Source organism: Euleptes europaea, chromosome 4 (assembly GCF_029931775.1).
Source record: "Euleptes europaea isolate rEulEur1 chromosome 4, rEulEur1.hap1, whole genome shotgun sequence".
Taxonomy (NCBI): Eukaryota; Metazoa; Chordata; class Lepidosauria; order Squamata; family Sphaerodactylidae; genus Euleptes; species Euleptes europaea.
The window spans coordinates 87,818,635-87,841,078 of NC_079315.1; the positions used below are offsets into that span (position 1 = coordinate 87,818,635).

Below are 22,444 nucleotides of genomic sequence, written 5' to 3' on the forward strand. Positions count from 1 at the left end.
GAAACACCACAAGGTTTTAGGGCAACCCAATTATTCTGTAGTGAACACCAGCGGTTTGCAAACTGGGAACTGGGGAAGGAAATGTTGATTTATGTTGTAGAAAAACATACAATTATCTGAAGTGCTCCAACTCTTTCTCACAAACTCTCAGGCCCTTACCGTGTTCCTCAAGGGCAGTATTTTACAGCAGACACGGTGCTTGCTGGAAGATGCAAGTGAAATATCTGAAGTCTTCTCTTATCTGTGTGCTTAACATCTTTCTTTTTTTAAACAAAAATTTTATTTTCAAAAGAACAAAGTAGTGGACATTAAAAAAGGGTAGGGCGGAATGGGGGATTACAATGATGCTTCACAAACCTTATCGACAAATGCATTTCTTCCCTGGGTGTAAATATACCTTATATCCCAATACATTCTAAAGTATACGGTATTTATTGTCTATTTCTATATTTTTGTTAAACTTAAACAAAAATACACTTTAATATGATGGTCAAACAGATTTGAAATCATCCGTTCCTTAAACCAAGTCCTGAGGCTCGATGTTAACAGCACTGATTTGGAACATACATTTTAATAACACAATTTTGATGTTCTCCATATCAAAATCCTCATAACTTATGTTGTTCTCACGTAAGCATAATAGAGCCTCCAGTTTAAAATAAACTTAACATCTTTCTTGATTTGCAGGCTGGAACTCCTAAGACACAGCCAACCTGAGAACAACAAGCAGTGGGCATAATTACAGCTAAACCAGTGAGCACACTGGGCTAGACTTCTTCCTGTAGAGAATCAGAGTGAATGAACAATACTACTGCACAGATGCTACAAGCCCGGAGCTAAACTGCAGCCCCATTTAGTGGCAAGATCGGTTCTTCCATCTCAATGAGCAAGCTTTCCAGAACATTTATCAGACTATTACAGCCACCAACCCCTTTCCCCTTCTCCCTTGTACATTTCTAAGAATTTCGCCTTACGGCTAAAGGTCTGTACACATTACCAAGGGGGTGAAGGGAACAATTGCAATCAACAGGACTGGCATGTTATCTGGAGGCCAAGAGCAGGGAGTGCAGATAAATGATGGGGATACATATTGTGTCTTAAATCAGTGATGCTCAAACTGTGGTTCAGAACTGAAAAGTGGGTTGCAGCTCTCTTGCAAGCAATCCGTGAAGCCAGGTAGAAGGAGGAATGGGCTACTTTGGGAGGCTAGATGGCGTAGCAAGGGCAAACCGGTCATGAGTGGTAGTAGAAAGTGCCGTCAAGTTGACTTATGGAGACCCTGTAGAGTTTTCAAGCCAAGAGATGTTCAGAGGTGGTTTTGCCATTGCCTGCCTCTGCGTAGCAACCCTGGACTTCCTTGGGGGTATCTCATCTAAATACTAACCAGGGCCAACCCTGCTTAGTTTCCAAGATCAGATGAGATCGGGATAGTCTGGGCAATCCGGACCAGGGAATGGTCATGAATGCTACATTTTTATTGATTCTAAACATAATAATACATAACCTTTCTCAATGTTAACTGATGTTAGATTCCTGCTTTTTTTTTTTTTTTTTTTTGCTGTTGGAGGGGGGGTTGCAGGGGCTTACTTTGCAAGTGAGTCCCGAAAAGTACCAGTGTCGAAGTGGGTACTGTTTTAAAATATCTGAGAACAGCTGTCTTAAGTGACAGATAGTAATCTCATAACAAATTAAATGTTAAAGATGCACACACACACACACACACACCAAACAAGGCACACATTAAATATCAAGCCATGAATTTCTGTCTGGTTGATATAATTGCCTCTCACGCCTATCACTTGAACTCTGATATTATGAACTGAAAGACTCGTTATTTGCTTTCATTAGGGGCCTGCCTCCATAATGCTTGCTGGAGGCATCAATTATGGGCATTCAAATCTAATAATATCTTGATGAATCAATTACCTAATTGATATTGACTGGCTCACCAGCCATATAAGAAGTCAAAGAGTAAAATCTGCATTCAGCACAAAAGCAACATCTGTATTCACTCCTCCATAGTTTACAGAGTTCTCGAGATAAAAGTTTATTGTGCAAAGCTGTGTCCAGACAAGGGAAGAATGGTTAGCTTTCACATCTGCCTGGGCGTATGTGAGCAAAGAGGTGAGGAGGAGATACATACTTGTGGCCCACAAGTTGAATTGCAACAGCAATTGGAAATCTGAAAATCCCAGGGAAACACGTCCCACGTTTTAATCAGAAAACCCTTCACTAAGAAGGTGCTGCTCTTAGTACTGTGCTGCTCTTAGTACTGAAACCAAAGGTGTTGCTCTTAGTACTGAAACCATAGGAGATAAACAAATATGGACCAGGTAAGGTATGAATGATGTCATATCTAGAGTATGGGAACTCTGCCAATTCACAGGAGTAATGATGAACATTTCAAATGGAGAAGCTGGGATTCCAAGAAAGCAACACAGTCAGACTAAATCCATTATACATTTCCCTAAAGGGCCTGGTTAGAGCAGACAGGAGTATGCAGGGAAATGAAGCACACATACAGAAGCACATAATCAGCAGACAGAGTGCCTCCAATGAGGGGCTGGGGGCCTTTAAAAATGGAGCTGGTCTGGTTAAGATGATCAAACCTCAAAATCAGAGCACTCAGCAGGGTAAAATGTCGTGGTAAGAAAGAACTTCCTCCAATTATTGAGAGATAAGTGAGGCTTTTGGATATATTAAAAACTTCCCACATTTCCCAACAAGAGGCCAAGCAGCCCCCTACCTTGACTCGGCTTATCTGGCCACCTGAATACATGCCACGGTAACACTGGGGCTAGACTACTGTAATGCACTCTACAAAAGTCTCCCCTTGAAATCAACTCAAGGGACTCCAGTTGGGACAGAACGCGGCAGCTCAGTTACGGGAAGCCAGGCGGAGCACGCACAGTATAACCCTTTTGCAATCACTCTGTTGGCTGTCCATCAGTTAAGGAGCTCAATTCAAAGTAGTGGCCGTCACATGCAAACCTCTCCATGACCTCGGACCCCCATATTTGAAAGACCACCTTTCCATCTATGTCCTGTGGCAACAAATTCGCTCAACTCAGCAGGGCCTTCTGCAGGTGCCACAGGCAAGATCAACAACTGCATGTACACATGCCTTCTCTGCAGCGGCCCCTACCCTGTGGAATGGTCTGCCTGAGGAGGTCAGGAAGGCTCCCATGCTCCTGACGGTTTTCAATCTATGTAAAACAGAATTGTTCAGGAGGGCATTTTTAAAAAGGAAACAGGGCTGCATAGTAACTGTTTGGCCCAGGAAAATGCACTGTGTTTCTACTATTGTAATACCATGTTCTGCATTGTTCACCAAGTCACACTTATGATTTGTTCAGACGACAGCTGCTTCAAACTTCTGCAATTCCTAGTCCTGTTACATTATTTATTAGATCATCACTCTATTGATTGCATTGATTTACACTGTGTAATCCACCTTGAGCCTCAGTGGGAAAGGCGGACTATAAATAACGTCTTCTCCTTACAGGTACTTATAGCATGGGTGGGGCAAGTGGCACGATCCCTTGGGCAAGAGCCAAAGGGCTCTTGGCTATTTATCCTTAGCTCACAGCCTGTGGACTGTGTCAGGAAGACTCAATAAGGATCTGTTTAATTGTATTGCTTAATTTGATGCTTCTTACTTTTGTATCTGTCTGTAAACCACTTTGGATTGCCCCAACCACAAAGGGATTATGATTATGAGTCCACTTCCCCCACTCCTGTTTACCAACATCAGCATAAGAATACCTCTACATTTTTTTTCAGTTTGAACAGATTAGCACTACTATCACCTAAATGGTAGAAACAAAAAAGGTGCCAATTAAAAATACTGGCAACCAAAAGAAATGGCGACCACAGCAAGCAGGGTTGGAGGCTGCCAACTATAGAACAATGCTTTCTAATGCACGCCAAAAACCACACCAGCCTGAGAATATGGCAAACTGTATTTATCATTAAGCAATTTTTATAACACAAACAAAACACAATTTTATAACACATAACACAAACAAAATACTAAATATTATTAAAATCCAGCATTACAAACCCAACCACAGTGTGAAAACATATAAACCACTGAGAAGTTAAAATAACAGTTTCAGACAAAAAGCACACTCAAACGGTGCTTGAAGACCCCTTAATTAAGCCTGGATGAACAGAAACATTTTGGTGTAGGCGCCAAGTGGGCCTCAGTGGGAAGGGCATTCCATAAGTGAGGTGCCACTACCGAAAAAGCCCTGTCTCTAGTTGCTATCCACCTCACCTCTGAAAGCAGAGGCACTGAAGCTTGTGAGGAAGATCTTAACTGGCAGGCTGGACAAAATAGGAGGTGGTGGTCCTAAAAGTAGCACAAAAACACATACACGCACCACAGAGACTGTACTTGCATTCCACATGGAAGCAAACACTGCCACATACAGAATTCAATGGACTGCCAGGAGATAGCATAAGAACATAAGAAAAGCCCTGCTGGATCAGACCAAGGCCCATCAAGCCCAGCAGTCTGTTCACACAGTGGCCAGCCAGGTGCCTCTAGGAAGCCCCCAAACAAGACGACTGCAGCAGCACCATCCTGCCTGTGTTCCACAGCACCTAAGAAAAAAGGCATGCTCCTGTGATACTGGAGAGAATAGGTATGCATAGCAAATTGCATCTCACTTCTTGGCAGTGATTCCAAAGCAGCAGTAGCCTGTAGCAGTAAAATAAAACAGGAGCCTGGTAGCACCTTGAAGACTAACAAAGTTCATTCCAGCATGAGCTTTCATGAGTCAGAGCTCCCTTCTTCAGACGCACATTAGATGAGAGGGGCAAAAATCACAGAAAGAGGGGGAGGAGTTGGCAGTGATGGGGGAAGGAAGGCCCTTGTGTGATCACACAGCCCTTGGTGGCCTTGCTACATCAGAGGGTTGCCTGACACCATCTTCAGTTTGTTTCAGTAGGGCTTTTTCTTGCGCAAGCGACCAAAAGATCCTGACCGTCACTGCTCTTGCTGAGTGGCGCCATAAACAGAAACAAAACATTTGTTTAAGCTGAGACCACAAACAGCACCTGTGGCAGAAACAAATCTGTGCTGTGTGGTGCGCAGATCACGGTCAGTAATTACGAGCAGGCCTCCCTAAGGATCCAACACTTAGTTCAACGAAGCCCTGGCTCTTTTCGGTCTTGTGAAAGATTTTCCATTTTTCCTATTTGGCCTAGATGCAATTTTTGAATTTCTGTAACAGATGCTTACCGGGGGGGGGGGGTAGAGGTCACCTGAAAGAGCGCTGGTTCTTCTCTCATCTTCAAGGAAACCTCTCACAGGATACAATTAGCCCGTGCAATATGTTCGGGGACCAGGGAAAGACAGGAGCGGCAAGCGACACAATCCACTAATCACAGTTCCTGCACCAATCTTATTGAAAGCAATGAGAGCCGGGTAGAAAAGGTACGTGGTGGATTGTGCCCCCAGCACTGCAGGAAGCCAGCAGCAACAAGCCAAATAAAGGGATACACCTAGAATTAACCTCTGGTTCTTCCTATGCATTGAACAGACAGATTTCACTGTGGCTTTCTGCCACCTCTGTTCATCTGATTCCACCAGATTCTGAAGGTCTCATCTTACACAAGGGAAAGCCCCCAGTGCAGTGCTGCGCTTGTATTCTTCAATATCAATAGGCAGGAGGCCAACACAGCAGATCCTCAGAGCTGTTAAACTGGGAGGCATTTCCAAGTACTCCCCATTTGGCTGAAGAGCACGAATAAAAGGGTACTTGTCCCAGAAGAGACAGTTCCATTCTGCGTAAGAAATCCAGCCAAAAGCTATACTTTGCTGGAAGCCGCATCCCCTTAGGAAGCTGTGCCCCCACACTAATACACTTAAGTCAAACACAAGTGCAAAGGGCAGGACTGCAGTATGGACCTAGGCAGGCTGCAGCTCAGCTATTTCTGGTTCTTGGGAGAACAGGCTGCATGCCTATGATGTCATGCACTAGGCAGAATTACCCTCCCTTCCTTGTGCTCCAGTGGACAGGGAACTGGCCTTAGATCCGGATGTCCAGGTTTTAAGCACCATCTAAACAAACATTCTGCAGTCTCTGGGCAAATTCACCATCCCTCTATCTCAGCTTTGTATCTGTGAAATGAGAATATTCAGCTACAAAAGCTTTATTATGCTTATGTGAAAACACCATAAGTTATGAGGAGTTAAAATATGGATAATATTAAAAATGTGTTTCTAAAGATATTTTTGTTTAGTATAACAAATATATAGAAATAGAGAATAAATATATCACATTTTAGAATGTTAGAGGTTAAATTGGGATAAAAGACATATTCCCACCCAGTGTATATACTTTTTCTTCTATATAATTGAACAGTAGATGTAATATTTTTAATGCATTCTTGTAATCCCCTATTTCCCCCTATCCCTTTTCTTTTATGGTCATTCCTTTATTCTTTTGAAAATAAAAAATATAACAAAAAAGCTATGCACATTGAAAAGCCAAAAAAAAAATCAGCTATGTTATTCCTATTTGGTTGCAAATCACTTTGAGCATATACAGATGGGGTACAAAATGTTTTAAATCTCTCTCCCTCATACAATTGTTATCAGAGCAAACACAATTATTATTGTAAAGTACTTTGTAGGTTCAAAGGTTTATCTTGAATAAAACTTATTATATCGTAGCAACATGATTGCCCAAGTGCAGTATATGGCTGAACTCTAGCTAGTACACCACAAAGTAGAAAAATGTAAAGAAGAAATCATGGGGAAGGGCCCAGCTCAAGCAACTACTGTTTTTTGGTACTAGAAAAATTACCTTAAACCTCGAAGATTCTTAATGTGCATACATATAATCATTTGTTATCTCTTAAAACAGTTTAACCACCCTCTGAAACACATATGGAAGATGGTAAAAATCAATAAAAATATGGATACTTTCTACTTTTCCAACTCAACTATGGCTTTACAGCTGACATTGAAGAAACTAAAATTGTTAATGATTTTCTATTCCATGGCACAGTCATCAACCAAAAGGGAGACTGCAATCAAGAAATCAGAAGGAGACTGAGACTTGGAAGGACAGCCATGAAGGAACTTGTAAAGATCCTTACATGTAAGGAAGTGTTGCTGAAGACCAAGAGCAACATAATTGATAATATGGCATTCCCCCTTACTGTATTCCCCTTACATGCATGGATGTGAAGGATGGACTATGAAGAAAGCTGACTAGAAGAACATGGATTCTTTTGCAATGTGGTGTTGGAAGAGAGTTTTACTGATAACAAAAGACAAACAAGTGGGTTCTAGATCAAATCGAGCCTGAATTCTCCCTTAGAAACTAAAATGACTGAACTGAGGCTATCATACTTGGGTCACATCATGAGAAGACAAAGACTCACTAGAAAAGACAATAACGCTAAGAAAAGTTGAAGGCAGCAGGAAAAGAGGAAGACCCAGAATGAGACGGATTGACTCAATCAAAGAAGCCACGGCCCTCAGTTTGCAAGTCCTGAGTAAGACAGTTAACAACAGTATGTTTTGGAGGTCATTCATTCATAAGGTCACATTAAACCCATATCAGTTAATGATATGGCAGATCATATGATCTCATGCGCATGGCCTTTAAATCTAGTATCTTTTTTGTTATCACTGGTCTGCTATGATAAAGCATCTCCTTTTAAAATAGATGTAGCAGCCCTGAGGTGATTCCAACTCACTTTCTGCACTTCAGCACTGTAATCTGGGATGGGAAGGCCTCCATTTAAAAACAAAACAGCAGTGGCCATAGAATCATCCGCCTGATCTGGAAACGGCCACAGTGCTTTCATTCTATTCTAGGTGAAATTCTAAGCACATTCACATTAATGGCAATAGGACTTGTTTCCATATAGACCAAATTTTTATATATGTATATAATTATATATATTATATATTAATATTATATTATATATTAATATTAATTATATATATATAATTAAAGCTCTTAAACAATCTGATAGGTGCCCTCATGTGGTGAGCTTGCTGTATAAGATGTTCATAGAATGGTTGATTCACAGAGAACCACTTGAGTAAACCAACAGAGAAGTAACTGCATAAGCCCCAGTTCTATACCCATTGAGGCCCTGAATTAAGTACATTATCCAGGGAGAGGACTATAGACAAAGACAGCAAACAGCACCCTTTCTCTGAGGAGAAAGAGCATAGAAAAAGATAACTTTGAGTGGGGGGCAAGACATTCATTTTAAGAACAGAAAACACTAGCATTAATAGAAATGTGCACATTACACTGCCTGATATGAAGGAACCTTTTGGTTGTTTAAGCATTCAAATGTCATTTTACTTAACCTAAATCAGGGGCCAAGGGATGAGAGTGCTTCTTGAGTGCTGTAAACCTCAGATGTTTACAGGTCATTTCATACATGATGGACGGAGGGAGTACAGGACATGTACACTCAACCTATGCCTCATACTCTTTCCGATCTGAAACACCTGCATGCATCAATTTCACCTGGACGCGCTTGCTCCGAAGACCTATGTCCAATCAAGAGTCAGAATAGAGTAGCATGCCTACTTGAAATGCAATGGTGTCATCTGCACATACACATTACAAATCTCGATGGGTTAGTCTGTCTGTAGCAGTAGAAAACAGCAAGAGTCCAGTAGCACCTTAAAGACTAACAAAATTTCTGGCAGGGTATGAGCTTCCGTAAGTCACAGTTCACTGTGAGGTGCTACTGGACTCTTGCTCTTTTCTACTGCTACACTACGAAGCTGTGAGTCGAGACTTTGTGTTTGTTTACTTTCTACAAAAATAGATTTGTTTTGTGTTTATTTCAGATTCTCAAGTTATTTTACAGGAAGGAAATTATCGGGGGGCGGGGGGAGAGATGACTCCATTGCCGATGAAGGTCTCGAGCTGCCAGACATAAACTGGCCTCCTGGAATGAGTCCAAAGCCACTCCACTTTCTAAATGCAAGTCGCAGCTATGAGTTAAAGCTGTCGTTTCAAAATGCCACGGTCTTTCTTCCCAGGCATATTTTTAGGTACAAAGCTTCATGATCAAACAGATTCCAGGCAGGCTTAGCTAAGAAACTAAAGGACATCACCAAGAAATCCCCCTTTGTCTGCCATTTCAAGCTTTAGGCACAGAGAGAGAAATCTTTTGCATTATAAAAAGGCCTGGGGGCATCGCTCATGCCTCACTGTCAAATAAAAGTGCCCTGCAAACCCTTTGCTCCTTGAAAGTTCATTATTAATCACACATCAGGAAAAGAAGCTTTCCTTTTATCACACGGCCTATACCAACACTGCATCTATTTGCATGTATGCAGACACATGCTCAGACATTCAAGCCATTGTACAAGCAATGCAATGCACCAGCATATTGTTTCTGTAAAAATACACAAACACACACACACAAAGGATGCATTTTAACTTGATCACTAAGTCTCTGGGTTTTTCTGGCACTGTAAAAAAAATGTAATGGCATTAAAAGAAATCCCTTCCTCAAACAATGTGTCAAACCTCTTAAATGTGGCAGTGAGGATAGATGTCTTTAAAAATTCTTACACATCTATTTAAATCAAAAGGAACGAGAGATTTTCAAAGCAACACAGCTTTTCTCTGAAAACTGGACAAAGGAACACCTTCCTCCCCCATTCCCAACAGGCCAGGCATTTACCTTCTTTGGTCAATAAAGCATTAAATATAATCAGCATCCATCTGCCCTTTCTGAAGTAGCATCAAACCTGCTCACTTCCTTAGCCCCCTCCCCCCAAATTTAAACACAGCAAATTCATTGTAATTCTTGCTATAACCATAACATGACATCTGAAAGTTTACTTTTTCTAAAACAATCTCATTTTCTGAATATGTCATGATCTATTTCAAAACAATTTTATTTATTCTTATAAAATTGATTATTGCACACCATTACCATTCATATGGAAACAATATCTGTCTAGAAAAGTAGGGCTTGGTGTAGAACATCACAGAGAAACTTGGAGCAGGGGCAAGATTCAACCAAAAGTAAGTTTGGCTAGAGCATGCTTTAGATAATTAAGCCCTCTGCTGCAGAATAAACTGTTTCTGTTTTGAGTACATGCATGAATCTGATTTACAAACTCAGCTTTGACAAGAATTGTCATATATTTTAGGAAGCGACAAAAAGGACATTAGGAATGCTTAGAACTTCCAAGTTTTAGCACACACACACAATTCTGTCCCAAAGCATACACTGTTTGTTCCTTATGTTGCATATGCACTCTTTAGTATACACTTATGTATCAAGTTAAAAAGCAAGACTTAGGGTTGCGACAAGCAACCTTTGGTTTGACCATAGAGATTCCAGCAATTCCTAGAGCAACATAACACCACTTTCATTTTTCCCAGAAGTGACAGCGTAGTGCATGTGACACCATGTGCCCCCCCATGACCTTGCCCCCCAAGCTCCCGCTGGTTGCCAGACTTCAGATAGAAGTAGCTACCCCACAAGTAGAAACACTTTCCTGTGTCTGGGTGCTTATCAGGTCCCTAGGCATTGGTCGATAGTGTTGCCACGCATATACTTCCAGCTCAATACACCACTCCCATCAATGGACTCCAAGAATGGTTGAAGACCATCAATTCCATGTGTGGCTTTGGCTATAGCCATCCAAGGCTCAACAGTGCTTTCCAGATACACAGACAGATTTTACATGTTTTGCTTTTAATGTTAGTTGTTTTCACTTTAAATTATCGTTCCTTTCTCCATGACTTGGGAAGGACAGACCGATACATAAAACAGTACTGGCTCTTTAGGGGAACTGAATTAACCTTGCTATACAAATAACAGGCGTATATTCATTCCTCAACCAGCTGGAGAGAATCCTCAGCCCAGTACATGTGCAAAACTGGTTCTTAGGCAAACTGTCTGGTCTAGAGGGGTAACACAAAAGCCACACAAGTTATTTTTTTCTTAAAAGAAGAAAACCAGTTCGTTGAATAATGCCTGGATATTCCAGGAAGCCAGCACGCACCCTGAAGCACTAGTACGTGTTCCCAGAAGGTCCCTTTTCCAACAGAGCATCTCATCAAGGACACATCAGACAAGTGTCTAGTCAAGCCTTGAAGTTACAAATGTGGCTAAATCAAAACTTTGGCTATTGTCTCTAAGCTTATATATATTTTACTGGTAAGGGGAAAAAATGAGATGCCCACCTGGAACTTGACATCTATCAAAAATTAGCCAAAAATGTCCTTTTTCACAAAGAGTATAGCGTGTAAGGCCATCACTCAGAACCTGGCTACAGGCCTCTGGTTTTTTTTCAATTGTAGGTTCTTTGAAGAACAACTATCATATACCTACCGTAATATTACGCTTTTAATAAAATTAGGTTTATTGAATATAAAATGTTTAAATAGTTTAAAACTAACAGAGATAGTCCTCTGGAGCTTTATTCAAATTAAATTATTCTCTCACAGGACAACAAAAAAGAGAAGGAAGAGAAAAAGAAATCAATGTTGCTCCTTTGTTGTCCTCAGCATTCAGGGATATCTCCCTAATGACAGAACATTTAAAAAACAGTTTCCTTGGGTCTTTTCTTTCCCCTCCCCTACAATTTCCCTCCCATACTTCTTCTGGTGTAGGGGGGAAAAATCAGAATATATTTTCTCGTACAAAGAACTGATGCATTTTCACCAAGAAGTTAAACTCCTTGAAAATAAAATGTTTTTTTTTTAATCCCTAGATTTTAAAAGAAACTACTGGCAATAAATAGACAGTAAGATTTCTATCTGCTAAAAATAGGATCTTACAGTTGAAATGGCTAGTTTTGGATACAAATTCCCTTAATAATGTACTAGTAGAATACAGATTATGATAGGCCCGGAAAAATGCTGGAGAGTGATGGAGTGAGGTGTTGCTATAGCAACGTGATAAAGAGATTCTCTGGTGTTTTCCACCATCCCAGCCTGTCTAATTGACAACAAGACTGTTGCTTGTATAATGTCTTCCCCTGTTACTTCTGGCATGGGTTAAGAAAAAAAAAACATCATTCAAAATGTTTTACTTATGTTGGAACCACTATCCAAATATCAGCAATAGTGCATCAGATTCCAACTTACCCTGCTTTCCTCCACCCCTAACAAAGCTTAAAGGTCAGACCTGCTTGTTAGCAGCATTCCTCCTCAAATGAAATTATACACAATATAGTAAATAGAACAGAATTTCATTTCCCCTTGTGCCTGTTAAGTCATGGTAGATGTCTGTAACTGTCACTATAATGAAGAAATGTGCTCGCTGTAGCTTAGGATCTGGGATCTCTATACAATTACAAGGGAAGATGCAGCTATACAACAGCAGGCAGCAAACTAGTTCAATCTTACACCTTACCAACTAGTCACATTCTTGCTCTGCAAATACTTTATATATTGTTAAAAAGATGATGTCTCAAATGGAAGGCCTAAGAAAATAGCTTGTATTGTTTAACAACGTGAACTATGTGAAACTATTTCTGTCATTACCAGGAAAGCACAAGAAGTGTGACGGAGGGAAGACTTAAAATATATATGCTTTCCATGGAAACAGTCAAGAAAACTATTGTGCACAGATGTGGAAACAGGGTGGAACATCCTGCTTCTAGCAACGATCAGAGGTGCACTGGGGATTGATTTCCATAGCCCCACAGGTTTTCATTGAGAATAAATACCTAGAAACTAATGAAAATTCCAAACCTAAAGTAGCTAGTTTTTTGATGGGTTATACAAAAGTATGTACTGAGTTTTGCAGTTTCCAAATGTAGCGATACTTCAATCTATGTTGTCTACTTTGGCGGTAGGACACCACTGAAGACTGCAAGAGGATCATAAGGTTTATGACTACTGTGTGACTGAATTTAAAAACTGAAAGGCAAGATCACTACCTAGCTTTTCCCTCGTAACTGTAGGTGAAATCTTAATCTGATGCTAATTTCTTTTCACTGAAACCTTGTTAGTATAGCACCTTTTCGCACCCGCTGCCTTTCTTAATGAGATACAGGGCAGCTGCCAGGCACTCTTCCTTTCTACCCACTTGGTCTTCTAATTCTTCACTATGACAACCATATTCTGCTCTGCACTTCTGCCCCCAGCACCACCAATCGAAAATGTCAGAAATATAATGAATGAGATGAAATGTCAAGAAAAATAAATGAGGGCCTTGTATTAAAAACACATACTGGTGACAAATCAAGTCACGCTTCTTTCACATTTCAAACACAGATTGGAAACGCATGGATCCGAAGCCCCTGTTGTCTGAAGCTTCCCACACGGGGGAATATGGGGGAGAACACACACACACACACACACACACACAACACCTCACTCCTGGGAAACCACTATGAATAGGTTACCAAAATCAGTTTCTCTGATTAATGATGCGTTCGAGATGTCTACCTTCAAGCTGTGCTGCAGCTCACTATTGCAGTCACACTTCACAATTACCAGGAAGGTAATTAATTTGAAAAGTCTTATTGAACAATATTACACTGGCTAGATTATACCTCAGAGGTAATGGGCTCTTAACAATAAATCTTCAAGCAATTAGCTCCATCTGCCTCCTTTGGCTGTTAATGATGGTGACACCTTTCTTCCCGTGGATTAAGACCATATGCTGGAGATCTTATTGGACAGGGGAAAAGAAGAAAGCAAGGATGTGTGTTCTGTGCTTCTACATATGAGATATTGATAATATGTGACTGAAACACACAGTTGATTATGTTTAGGTGTGAGCAGTTGTGGGAGACAGACCACATTTTTCTCCAGTTGCCCCTTGAAGGAGCTCAGGGAATGTTCCTCACAACAACCCTATGAGGTAGAACAGACCAACCGAGAATAAACAGTATGGCGGCAGTATAGTGGGGTGTGCAGTGGGAAGGGGGAACTGGCAAAAATCACCACCCCCCTCTGCCAAAGAATTGTCTCTGGAATGCGCAGCTGAATATAATCCATTAAGCAATAAACCTATCACTTGATAACCCTCACCTCAAGACATTATGTGAATTGGCCCCTGGGTTCAAGAGAAGAAATATGGGGGTATTTTGAAGGGTCACTCCTGAAGAAGAGGCATAAAGTACTGCAACACCACTTAAGACCTGATAGAATTCCCACAAAAGACAGCAGAAGCTCAGCACAATTCTGTGCAGGAAAAATGTTTAAAGCCTTAAATGTCTCATACCAAGCTATTCTAAGGGTGCTGCTCAATGAACCTGAGCATCAACCGAATTTTTTGAAGTGACTCCAAATTACAAATCACTCTTCTCCTCCAAATTACCAGGGAAGTAGGAAGAAAACTGGAAATCTCATTTTTTTAGGATTATTCACACCCAGGTAAGCAGCTCTCTACTTTTTCTTTGTATAAAAAAAGAGAGAGAGAAAGACAACAAAGGCAGATCCAGTAGTTCCCTAATATTCAGTATCACATCTTTGGATACTTGTTTGTGCAAGTTCCTGACACAAGCCCAAAGCATTAGATATGGAAACTTCATCAGTCAGCTTCCCCAACACACACCTGCGTGCACACGAACCAAATGGTTGCATCATACAGGCAATTCAAACTTCTCCCACAGTCCAAAGCTCTCCATGTCACTGGACACAATTCATCACAAAGTAGATTTTTCCAGGGCAGCGAGGCACAATTCAGGGAAAGTTTAGCGCTCTGAACTTTCATTGATTAAAAACATGCTTAATTCTCTCATTCATTTGATAAATATTAAGCATAGGCATTTCAAGAAATACTTCAGACCGTGACCCTTACAAGCAGCCTTGTGAGGTGCATCTCACACTGTTCTTATTGCCACATTGCAGTAACAGCTGCATGCACAAAGAGTCTTGATTGGAAGCTGGAGTGACATTTGAACCTGCGACTTACTATTGTGAAACAACAGGACTTGAACATGATAAATTTTCATGAGATCATCTCCTATATCTGCATTCCCCACCCCCGTCGTCTGCAACCACTTTTTAAATACAAGAACTATTACAATAACTCACTTCATTGTTGCTCTACTTAAATCTCAAACTATTTTTGTAACAAAATCTAAGTGAGCCACTAAAGAAAAGGTGACAAACTATATTCTATAAATATCACTGTGTTATACAAACCTGAGAAAAATCTTCCTATGCTTATTTTTCCTTGCGTGTCACTTTTGCTGTGGGCATTTCTGCACAAGGCCTTTCATTTAAAATCAGGACACATTTGAACAGGCCTAGCAGCTTTCATTTCCTAAATCATCATCACTGGGAAAAGTGGAAGTTTAAAATAATCTTAACTACACCTCGCTCACAACCCCCCTTCTAACCTGTAAAAAAAAAAATTAACATCTGCTTTGGTGATTACAAATCCCATCCCATCACCACCAGCAACATATAAAAGTACACCAGCTGGCCAATGTTGATACCCCAAACACCTTGTCATAAGTATTTTTCCTTTTCTTTTATTAAAAGCAATAACTTAACAGAAGTACTATTAGAAGTCATGTATGATAAATAACCAGATACGAAGTCATAGATTGTGAAGTCCTATGCAAAGAGTTCCTCAGATTCCTTCCCAAGAACATGTGGCAAACTTATCAAGGTCATTTTCACAGAACATAGCAGGATGCAAAATTTAGTCCAACCTGGCTTCTGTATAATATATACTACCTCTCCCAATTGTTGCAGTTTGGGAAATATAACTCTTAGGGCCATTTCACTAATTATTTCACAGGCAAAACTTGATTTCCCACCAAGCGTACATTACAGCTGGAGATCAGCCAGTCACAGCTCCTTGGTGAGAGCATTCGTATTGATGTGTTTGTCATGTTCATCGTTTATATTTCCTGAGTGCATATCTGAATTATACATGCACATCTCAGTGGGAATTAAATCTTTAATTCTTTAATTAATTAACTTCATTTATTCCCTGCCTTTCTCTCCAATGCAGTCCAAAAGTGGCATACTGTTCCCCTCTCATCCATTTTATCCGCACAGCCACCCTGTGAGGTAGGTTAACTTGAGGGTGTGTGACTGGCCAAAGGTCACCTATCTAGCTTATGTGGAGGAGGAGGGATTTGAACCTGGTTTCCCAGACCCTAGTCCAACACTGTCCCCAGTACACCATTTTTTTCTGCAGTTCAACTTGCAAAGCATATTACTTTCCAAACAGACACTGTTCCAGAATGTTAGGAATGCCCCCTCCACTTCCACAGATGCTGCAGATAAAGCTTTCTGTGCAAAATCTGGCCAAACTTGCCACAATTGTTTACATTAAAGTATTTTTTTACTCTTATCTCACAGATCCCATTACTCTTTTCCTGCCTTCTTATGGCATCCCATTTAAGTGGCTTCAGTGAGGAATGAGTTATAACAGACCAAATAAGTAATCACAGTTACAAATACATATGAATGGACTTGTTCTACCATTAGACTCAGGCTACCTATTGTGGCTCTCCTGTTCCATCTTGACTGCCAGCTCTATTTTCTAGCCATTATGAACCTTTCTGTTGTTTTCAAACACTATTACCCAGCTGTTGCAACAAAAATGGGGTGACTAATCATGAAACCACAATTAAAATATCCGCTGCTAGATAATACGTAGATGAAGGTGCTTTTATGAGGCATAAACTCAGTACAGCACTGAATTCATTGGTTACAGTTTCTACTGTACTTCACAAGAAAGGAGTTGGTTTTTATATGCCGACTTTCTGTGCCACTTAAGGGTGAATCAAACCTGCTGACAATCACCTTCCCCTCCCCACAACAGACACCCTGTGAGGTAGGTGGGGCTGAGAGAACTACAACAGAGCTGTAACATGCCCAAGGTCACCCAGCTGGCTTCCTGTGTAGGAGTGGGGAAACAAATCCAGTTCACCAGATTAGCCTCCAATGCTCATGTGGAGGAGTGGGAAATCAAACGGTATAAGACATCTGCAGGTAGTTGTCCATCACAGATCCCCTACTACAATTTATACCAAAAGGCTTAACTCAGATGGCTTTTTTAAAAGGACTGAAGAACAGGTATCTGCAATGATAGTTAAATGGAAACTCCATGTACAGATGCGGGGTATCCACTGGAATACCAGGGGGTGGAATAACATTCATGCCGGCTAGTTGCTGCTCAGAATAGAACGCTGAACTGCACTGACTTTGATCTGACCCACCAAAGCCATTCTTACACTACAGGGGAAGAAGATACCCTTGCTGAAGCTTGCAATCTTTTCAATTACAAGACCTATTAAACATATATTTCCGCTTTCACACCACTAGAAATCCCAATTCACATATAAAAAGAAAAGTGAAAAAAATACACCAAGCAATTAATCATATGTACAAGTCAAAGAAGTAAGAGCTTTCACCTTTTCAACTCAACCAAAGAAACCATCTCTGGTGGTTCTTTTGATTAATGTGGCATACCCAGAAGTAGCCTTCAGATCTCACAAATACACATGAGAACTCAAAAAATAGCAGTTTTAATTAAATTATGACCTGGAGTAACACCAAGCAGAAGCAAAAACTACGAACAGTCATGTAATTCCACATCTTTTATTGAAGTCCCCTTTTGCACTGCCTGAGGGTAGGAAACACAGTATCTGCAGCAGAACTAAAAGACTTTTTAAAGGCTCTCAAATATAGGGCTAACAACCATAGATGCACATTGTAAATTACAGAAAATAAATGTCTTTCAAAGGACTGGAATGTGCAGTTCTCACTGAGGAAGAACTCTGAACTAAATACCTTTGTTAGAGGTGCCCAATTATTTTTTTGCCCTGAACCATGAACTAGAATCAATAAGGCAGAAGGGAGAGGAGAGAATTTGATTTCAGTATAGCTTTAGCTCCACCTCAAAGAGAGAACCTGTGCTTGGTCTTAAGCCTCAGTACCCCTTCTATAAAACTGAAATAATGCTGGTCTACCACACAGCAGGGTTTTGATACAAACAAGGTAAAGACTGTAAAAGCTCTATTAGCCTACCAGCCGATGCATACTTACCTAGAAGTAAGCCTTACAGAACACAGTGCAATTTAATTTGGAGTGAACACATGTGGGATCAGGCTGCACATGTGCTATAAAAATTCTGAACACTAATGACCAACTTAAGCCAACTACAAAACAGCCCTGATCACACACCATGACAGCACACATGTTCTCCATATAAAGCTAACGGTAAAGAAGACCTCAGATCAAGAAATTACATTGTATAGATCTACAGATTACCCAGACTGGCCGGTTGAAGAGCTATGAACTGTGGAAATGTTCTCCATCTTAGCTCCTGCCACCAATAATATATCAGCTGACGATCAGCAACATATTTGAAAACAGTACCCAAACTATTCAGCTCAAAAATTAGAAGCAAAGCACGTATTTAACATCAACAACTTCTATGACTCATAAACGAAATTATGTAATCAGTAAAGATACTTACTTGTAAAGGTAATACTCAGCTTGATCCACTTGCTCCCGTGAAGAAATGTTATCAATAAACTAGGGAAGATAAAGCCTTAGAGATTACCAGCTCTCAAACCACAATGGAGAATAAAAATCACATTATATATGTACCCTAGGTTTAATTCACTTTTTTTAAAAAAATTATCAACCAAAGTTTATATAAATTATTTACTTTATGACAGCTTACAGGACAGCATTTTACACAAGAAAGAAATTAAAAAGCAATTGATCTATAGGTGCATGTACAGTTAACTGGTTTTGCAAATGACCAAATTGTGATGCATACATTCCAAAGACCTGTCAGGTGAACATCTCCACAAAATTTTCTGAAACGTGTGCTGATCACAAACATATTCAGTCACAAATGGAAAATTTGTAGAAATAATATAAAAACAGTTTTAACTTGCCATAAAGGCAAGTTTTACTAAGGTTATTAAAGTACTTAAGAGGATAATCTCTGAGCAATTAGCAATGGGCTAATATTCCGTGTACAATGAAATCTTAGTCATGGCTGCACACTGAGGAAAGCATAGAGCTAATGTCCATAAATCTCTGCTCTTAAGGAGAAAAAAGGCTATAAAGCACATAGGTTTGATGGAGTAAGAAAGTAGGTGAAGTAACTTCAGTGATCATAGTGTAGGATTCTGTTAATTACAATGCACAGTACCTTGATTCTTTTAAAAAAACAATTTATATTCTGTTCTTTTCAGAGGTACGTGAGGAGGCCTACATACAATTATAAATTAAAATCACACATGGTGCAATTCTTCCTGCTTTGCAACTCTTTACAGGGAAAAAAGTGCTTTCTCAGTACCTGTCATTGGCAACAATGTCAGCCAAAGGAACCCTCACCATCAGCATCTGGCAGACTCTTGACTATGGCTGAAACCATCATGAAGGGACAATGTCTGACTGAAAGGAACGATAGATTCATATAGAAGCAGAGGCACATCAGAGCTTCTGCCCTTAAAAGAGAGGGTGATCCTGACATCACAGAAGATGCCGATCTCATTACTTCTCTCAGTGAAATGAGGAAGCAGCACTTCCATCCAGTGAAGATGGCCACCCTCAAAAGATCTCAGAAGATGTCAGAGTGCAAGCCCAGTGTTAGTTCATATCCCTAATCCATAATATATTGTCATCTCTTGGAGATTTGATGTCATGTCTTGTAAAAAGAGGGACTCCCATTTCACAATGCATGTCAGAGACAAGGCAGCAACTTCCCACTCGCAACCCCTGGAGCAAAAGTCTAAGCATATACATCTAATTTTGCATAACAGATAATATATTGATCTATCTTTTGCATAACAGCAGAAGATGACACACAGTGAAATTAACTAACTGAAAGATTTTTTTAAGGAAACACTTTCCCCACATGACAACTACTTGAATTTTGCAACTTTCTGGCACCTCAAAATATTGTCAAAGCCTTTCACGGTCCGAGTTCATTGGTTCTTGTAGGTTATCCGGGCTGTGTAACCGTGGTCTTGGTATTTTCTTTCCTGACGTTTCGCCAGCAGCTGTGGCAGGCATCTTCAGAGGAGTAATACTGAAGGACAGTGTCTCTCAGTGTCAAGTGTGTAGGAAGAGTAATATATAGTCAGAAAGGGGTTGGGTTGAGCTGAATCGTTGTCCTGCAAAAAGTATCAAAGCTAATGTGCTTATCATCGTCCTGTAAGTATCAAGATAATGTGCTAATGAGGGTGCGGTATGTTAATATGGAACCATTGTATCCTGAAATGATCTGTTAATGTGTGAAATCCAAAGCTAATCTGCATGGCTACTGTTGACTGTAGTCTTTGTTTGTCTGGAGGTTTTCAGGACAGGAAGCCAAGCCTTATTCATTCTTAAACTCTCTTCTTTTCTGTTAAAGTTGTGCTGATGTTTATGAATTTCAATGGCTTCTCTGTGCAATCTGACAAAATAGTTGGTAGAATTGTCCAGTCTTTCAGTGTCTTGGAATAAGACCCTGTGTCCTGTTTGTGTCAGTCCATGTTCAGCCACTGCTGATTTCTCAGGTTGGCCAAGTCTGCAGTATCTTTCATGTTCTTTTATCCTTGTTTGTATGCTGCGTTTTTTTGTCCCAATGTAAACTTGTCCACAGCTGCAAGGTATACGATATACTCCTGCAGAGGTGAGGGGGTCTCTTTCGTCTTAGCACATTATCTTGATACTTACAGGACAATGATTAGCACATTACCTTTGATACTTTTTGCAGGACAATGATTCAGCTCAACCCAACCCCTTTCTGACTATATATTACTCTTCCTATACACTTGACACTGAGAGACACTGTCCTTCAGTGTTACTCCTCTGAAGATGCCTGCCACAGCTGCTGGCGAAATGTCAGGAAAGAAAATACCAAGACCACGGTTACACAGCCCGGATAACCTACAATAACCAATTTCTGGTACCTGATTTATTATTGGTCAACAGGAGAAATGCTTTTGTGTTTGAAAAGAAACCAAAGAGAAACGTATCAATATGCAGTAACAGCAGCGAGATTGTTATTGGCCCAAAAATGGAAAGATAAGGAGATACCAGCTTTAAACATGTGGATTACAAAAATGCATGAATATGCAATGATGTCAAAATTATCCACCTTGCTACATCATGAAATGTATGAAGAACATAAACAGAAATGGCAATCCTTCCATGATAAATATGACAGCTCATAAGTACATACTTTAGATGATATTGTTATGATATTAGTGATTGTTTTTTTGTAATAGACCAAAAGGTAACATCAGAGATATTAAAAATAACAATAGAAAATTAATACAGGAACGACTTAATAGTAATAGAACAAAAAGTAAGATTATGATAGAGATGATATAGAATGTCTGTACGCCAGTGTAACAGAAATGTAAGTGAACACAATCAAATTATCCCTTTCCCTGTTTTCCTTTTCCCATATCTTGTAATAAAAACAATAAAAAAATTTAGAAAAGAAACCAGTCAAATTCACTGAAGGTAGGAATATCAACCATTATTACCCAGAATCTTAGGGCAGCTATCCTAACACTTCTTTAACCTATCAGGAGCTTGGACTGAAACATGGGAAACAGAATATTTTGGTAGACCACTCTATTGCAAAAAATATTATTTGTAGATCACCTACCGTATTTCAAGACACCATGCAAAATTTAATAACCATAAATTGTTATGTCAATTATAATTCTATATGTCGATACAGTGACGTATTGACATCCGCTTGCTTTCAGATCGACTGCCACAGTAAGGTTATGGTTTTATGCTTCAGGCAGTTTACCTTTTCTTTTTTAAAAATCCAATTTAACAGATTGCCTTAATGCTATATTGACGTTTCTGTGACCTCTTCATGCCAGTGGTACTTTATTGACCTTTTGGAATTCAGAGTCTTATCTGTGGGCCTAAGGGAACTGAAGAATGGAGCTTGTTTTACAAAGCATTAATGCTACATCCAGAAGAAAGTCAGTTCACTAGTGGGGCAGATAACGCAGATTAAAAAATAACAACATATGAAAATAGTGATTAGAGAGAAGATTGGAATAAGTGCCCTCTACCAAGTCATCTCAGCTGAGCTGCCCAGGGCCTTAAATCTCTAGCACTGCGACCTCTACAGATATGTTAGCCAGATATCTATACAAAGAAACACTGTACAGCAAAATTATTTCAATTAGAAGTTTCCCAGAATAAATGTGACAAATATGCTTAAGAAAACTTTGCTGCATTTCAACAGTATACTCTAGATGGGTTTTGCTTTTAACAAAACTGGGGTATGTGTTCTTACCCGGGATATTGTTAAGGAACTGACTGGAAACTTTCTTTCATAGGTTCTGTCCATAAAAGCAGCCAATTCAGCTGTAGAAAGAAAATAAACATTTTCAGTTTTCACTAGTTATTCATTATAGGGCTTTTTAGATAGTTAGCTCTAGAGCAGAATCCCACAAATGATGTTGTTTTTGGTGCTTTGTATCCATGTTAACCCTACTAGATTTTATTTTCTTGTACATGTCTTT

At 39.9% G+C, this 22,444-nt stretch overlaps 1 protein-coding gene across 1 annotated transcript in view; it reads right to left on the reverse strand.

Moving 5' to 3' along the window:
- MRPS27 (mitochondrial ribosomal protein S27) overlaps nucleotides 1–22,444 on the reverse strand; it is a 62,970-nt gene that overhangs the window by 31,603 nt on the left and 8,923 nt on the right. Inside the window, exons 3-4 of the mRNA XM_056849017.1 lie at nucleotides 22,216–22,286; nucleotides 18,421–18,479 (exon numbers count right to left, since the gene is read on the reverse strand). Of these exons, the coding sequence (XP_056704995.1) occupies nucleotides 18,421–18,479; nucleotides 22,216–22,286 (130 nt within the window). The remainder of the gene's footprint in view (nucleotides 1–18,420; nucleotides 18,480–22,215; nucleotides 22,287–22,444) is intronic.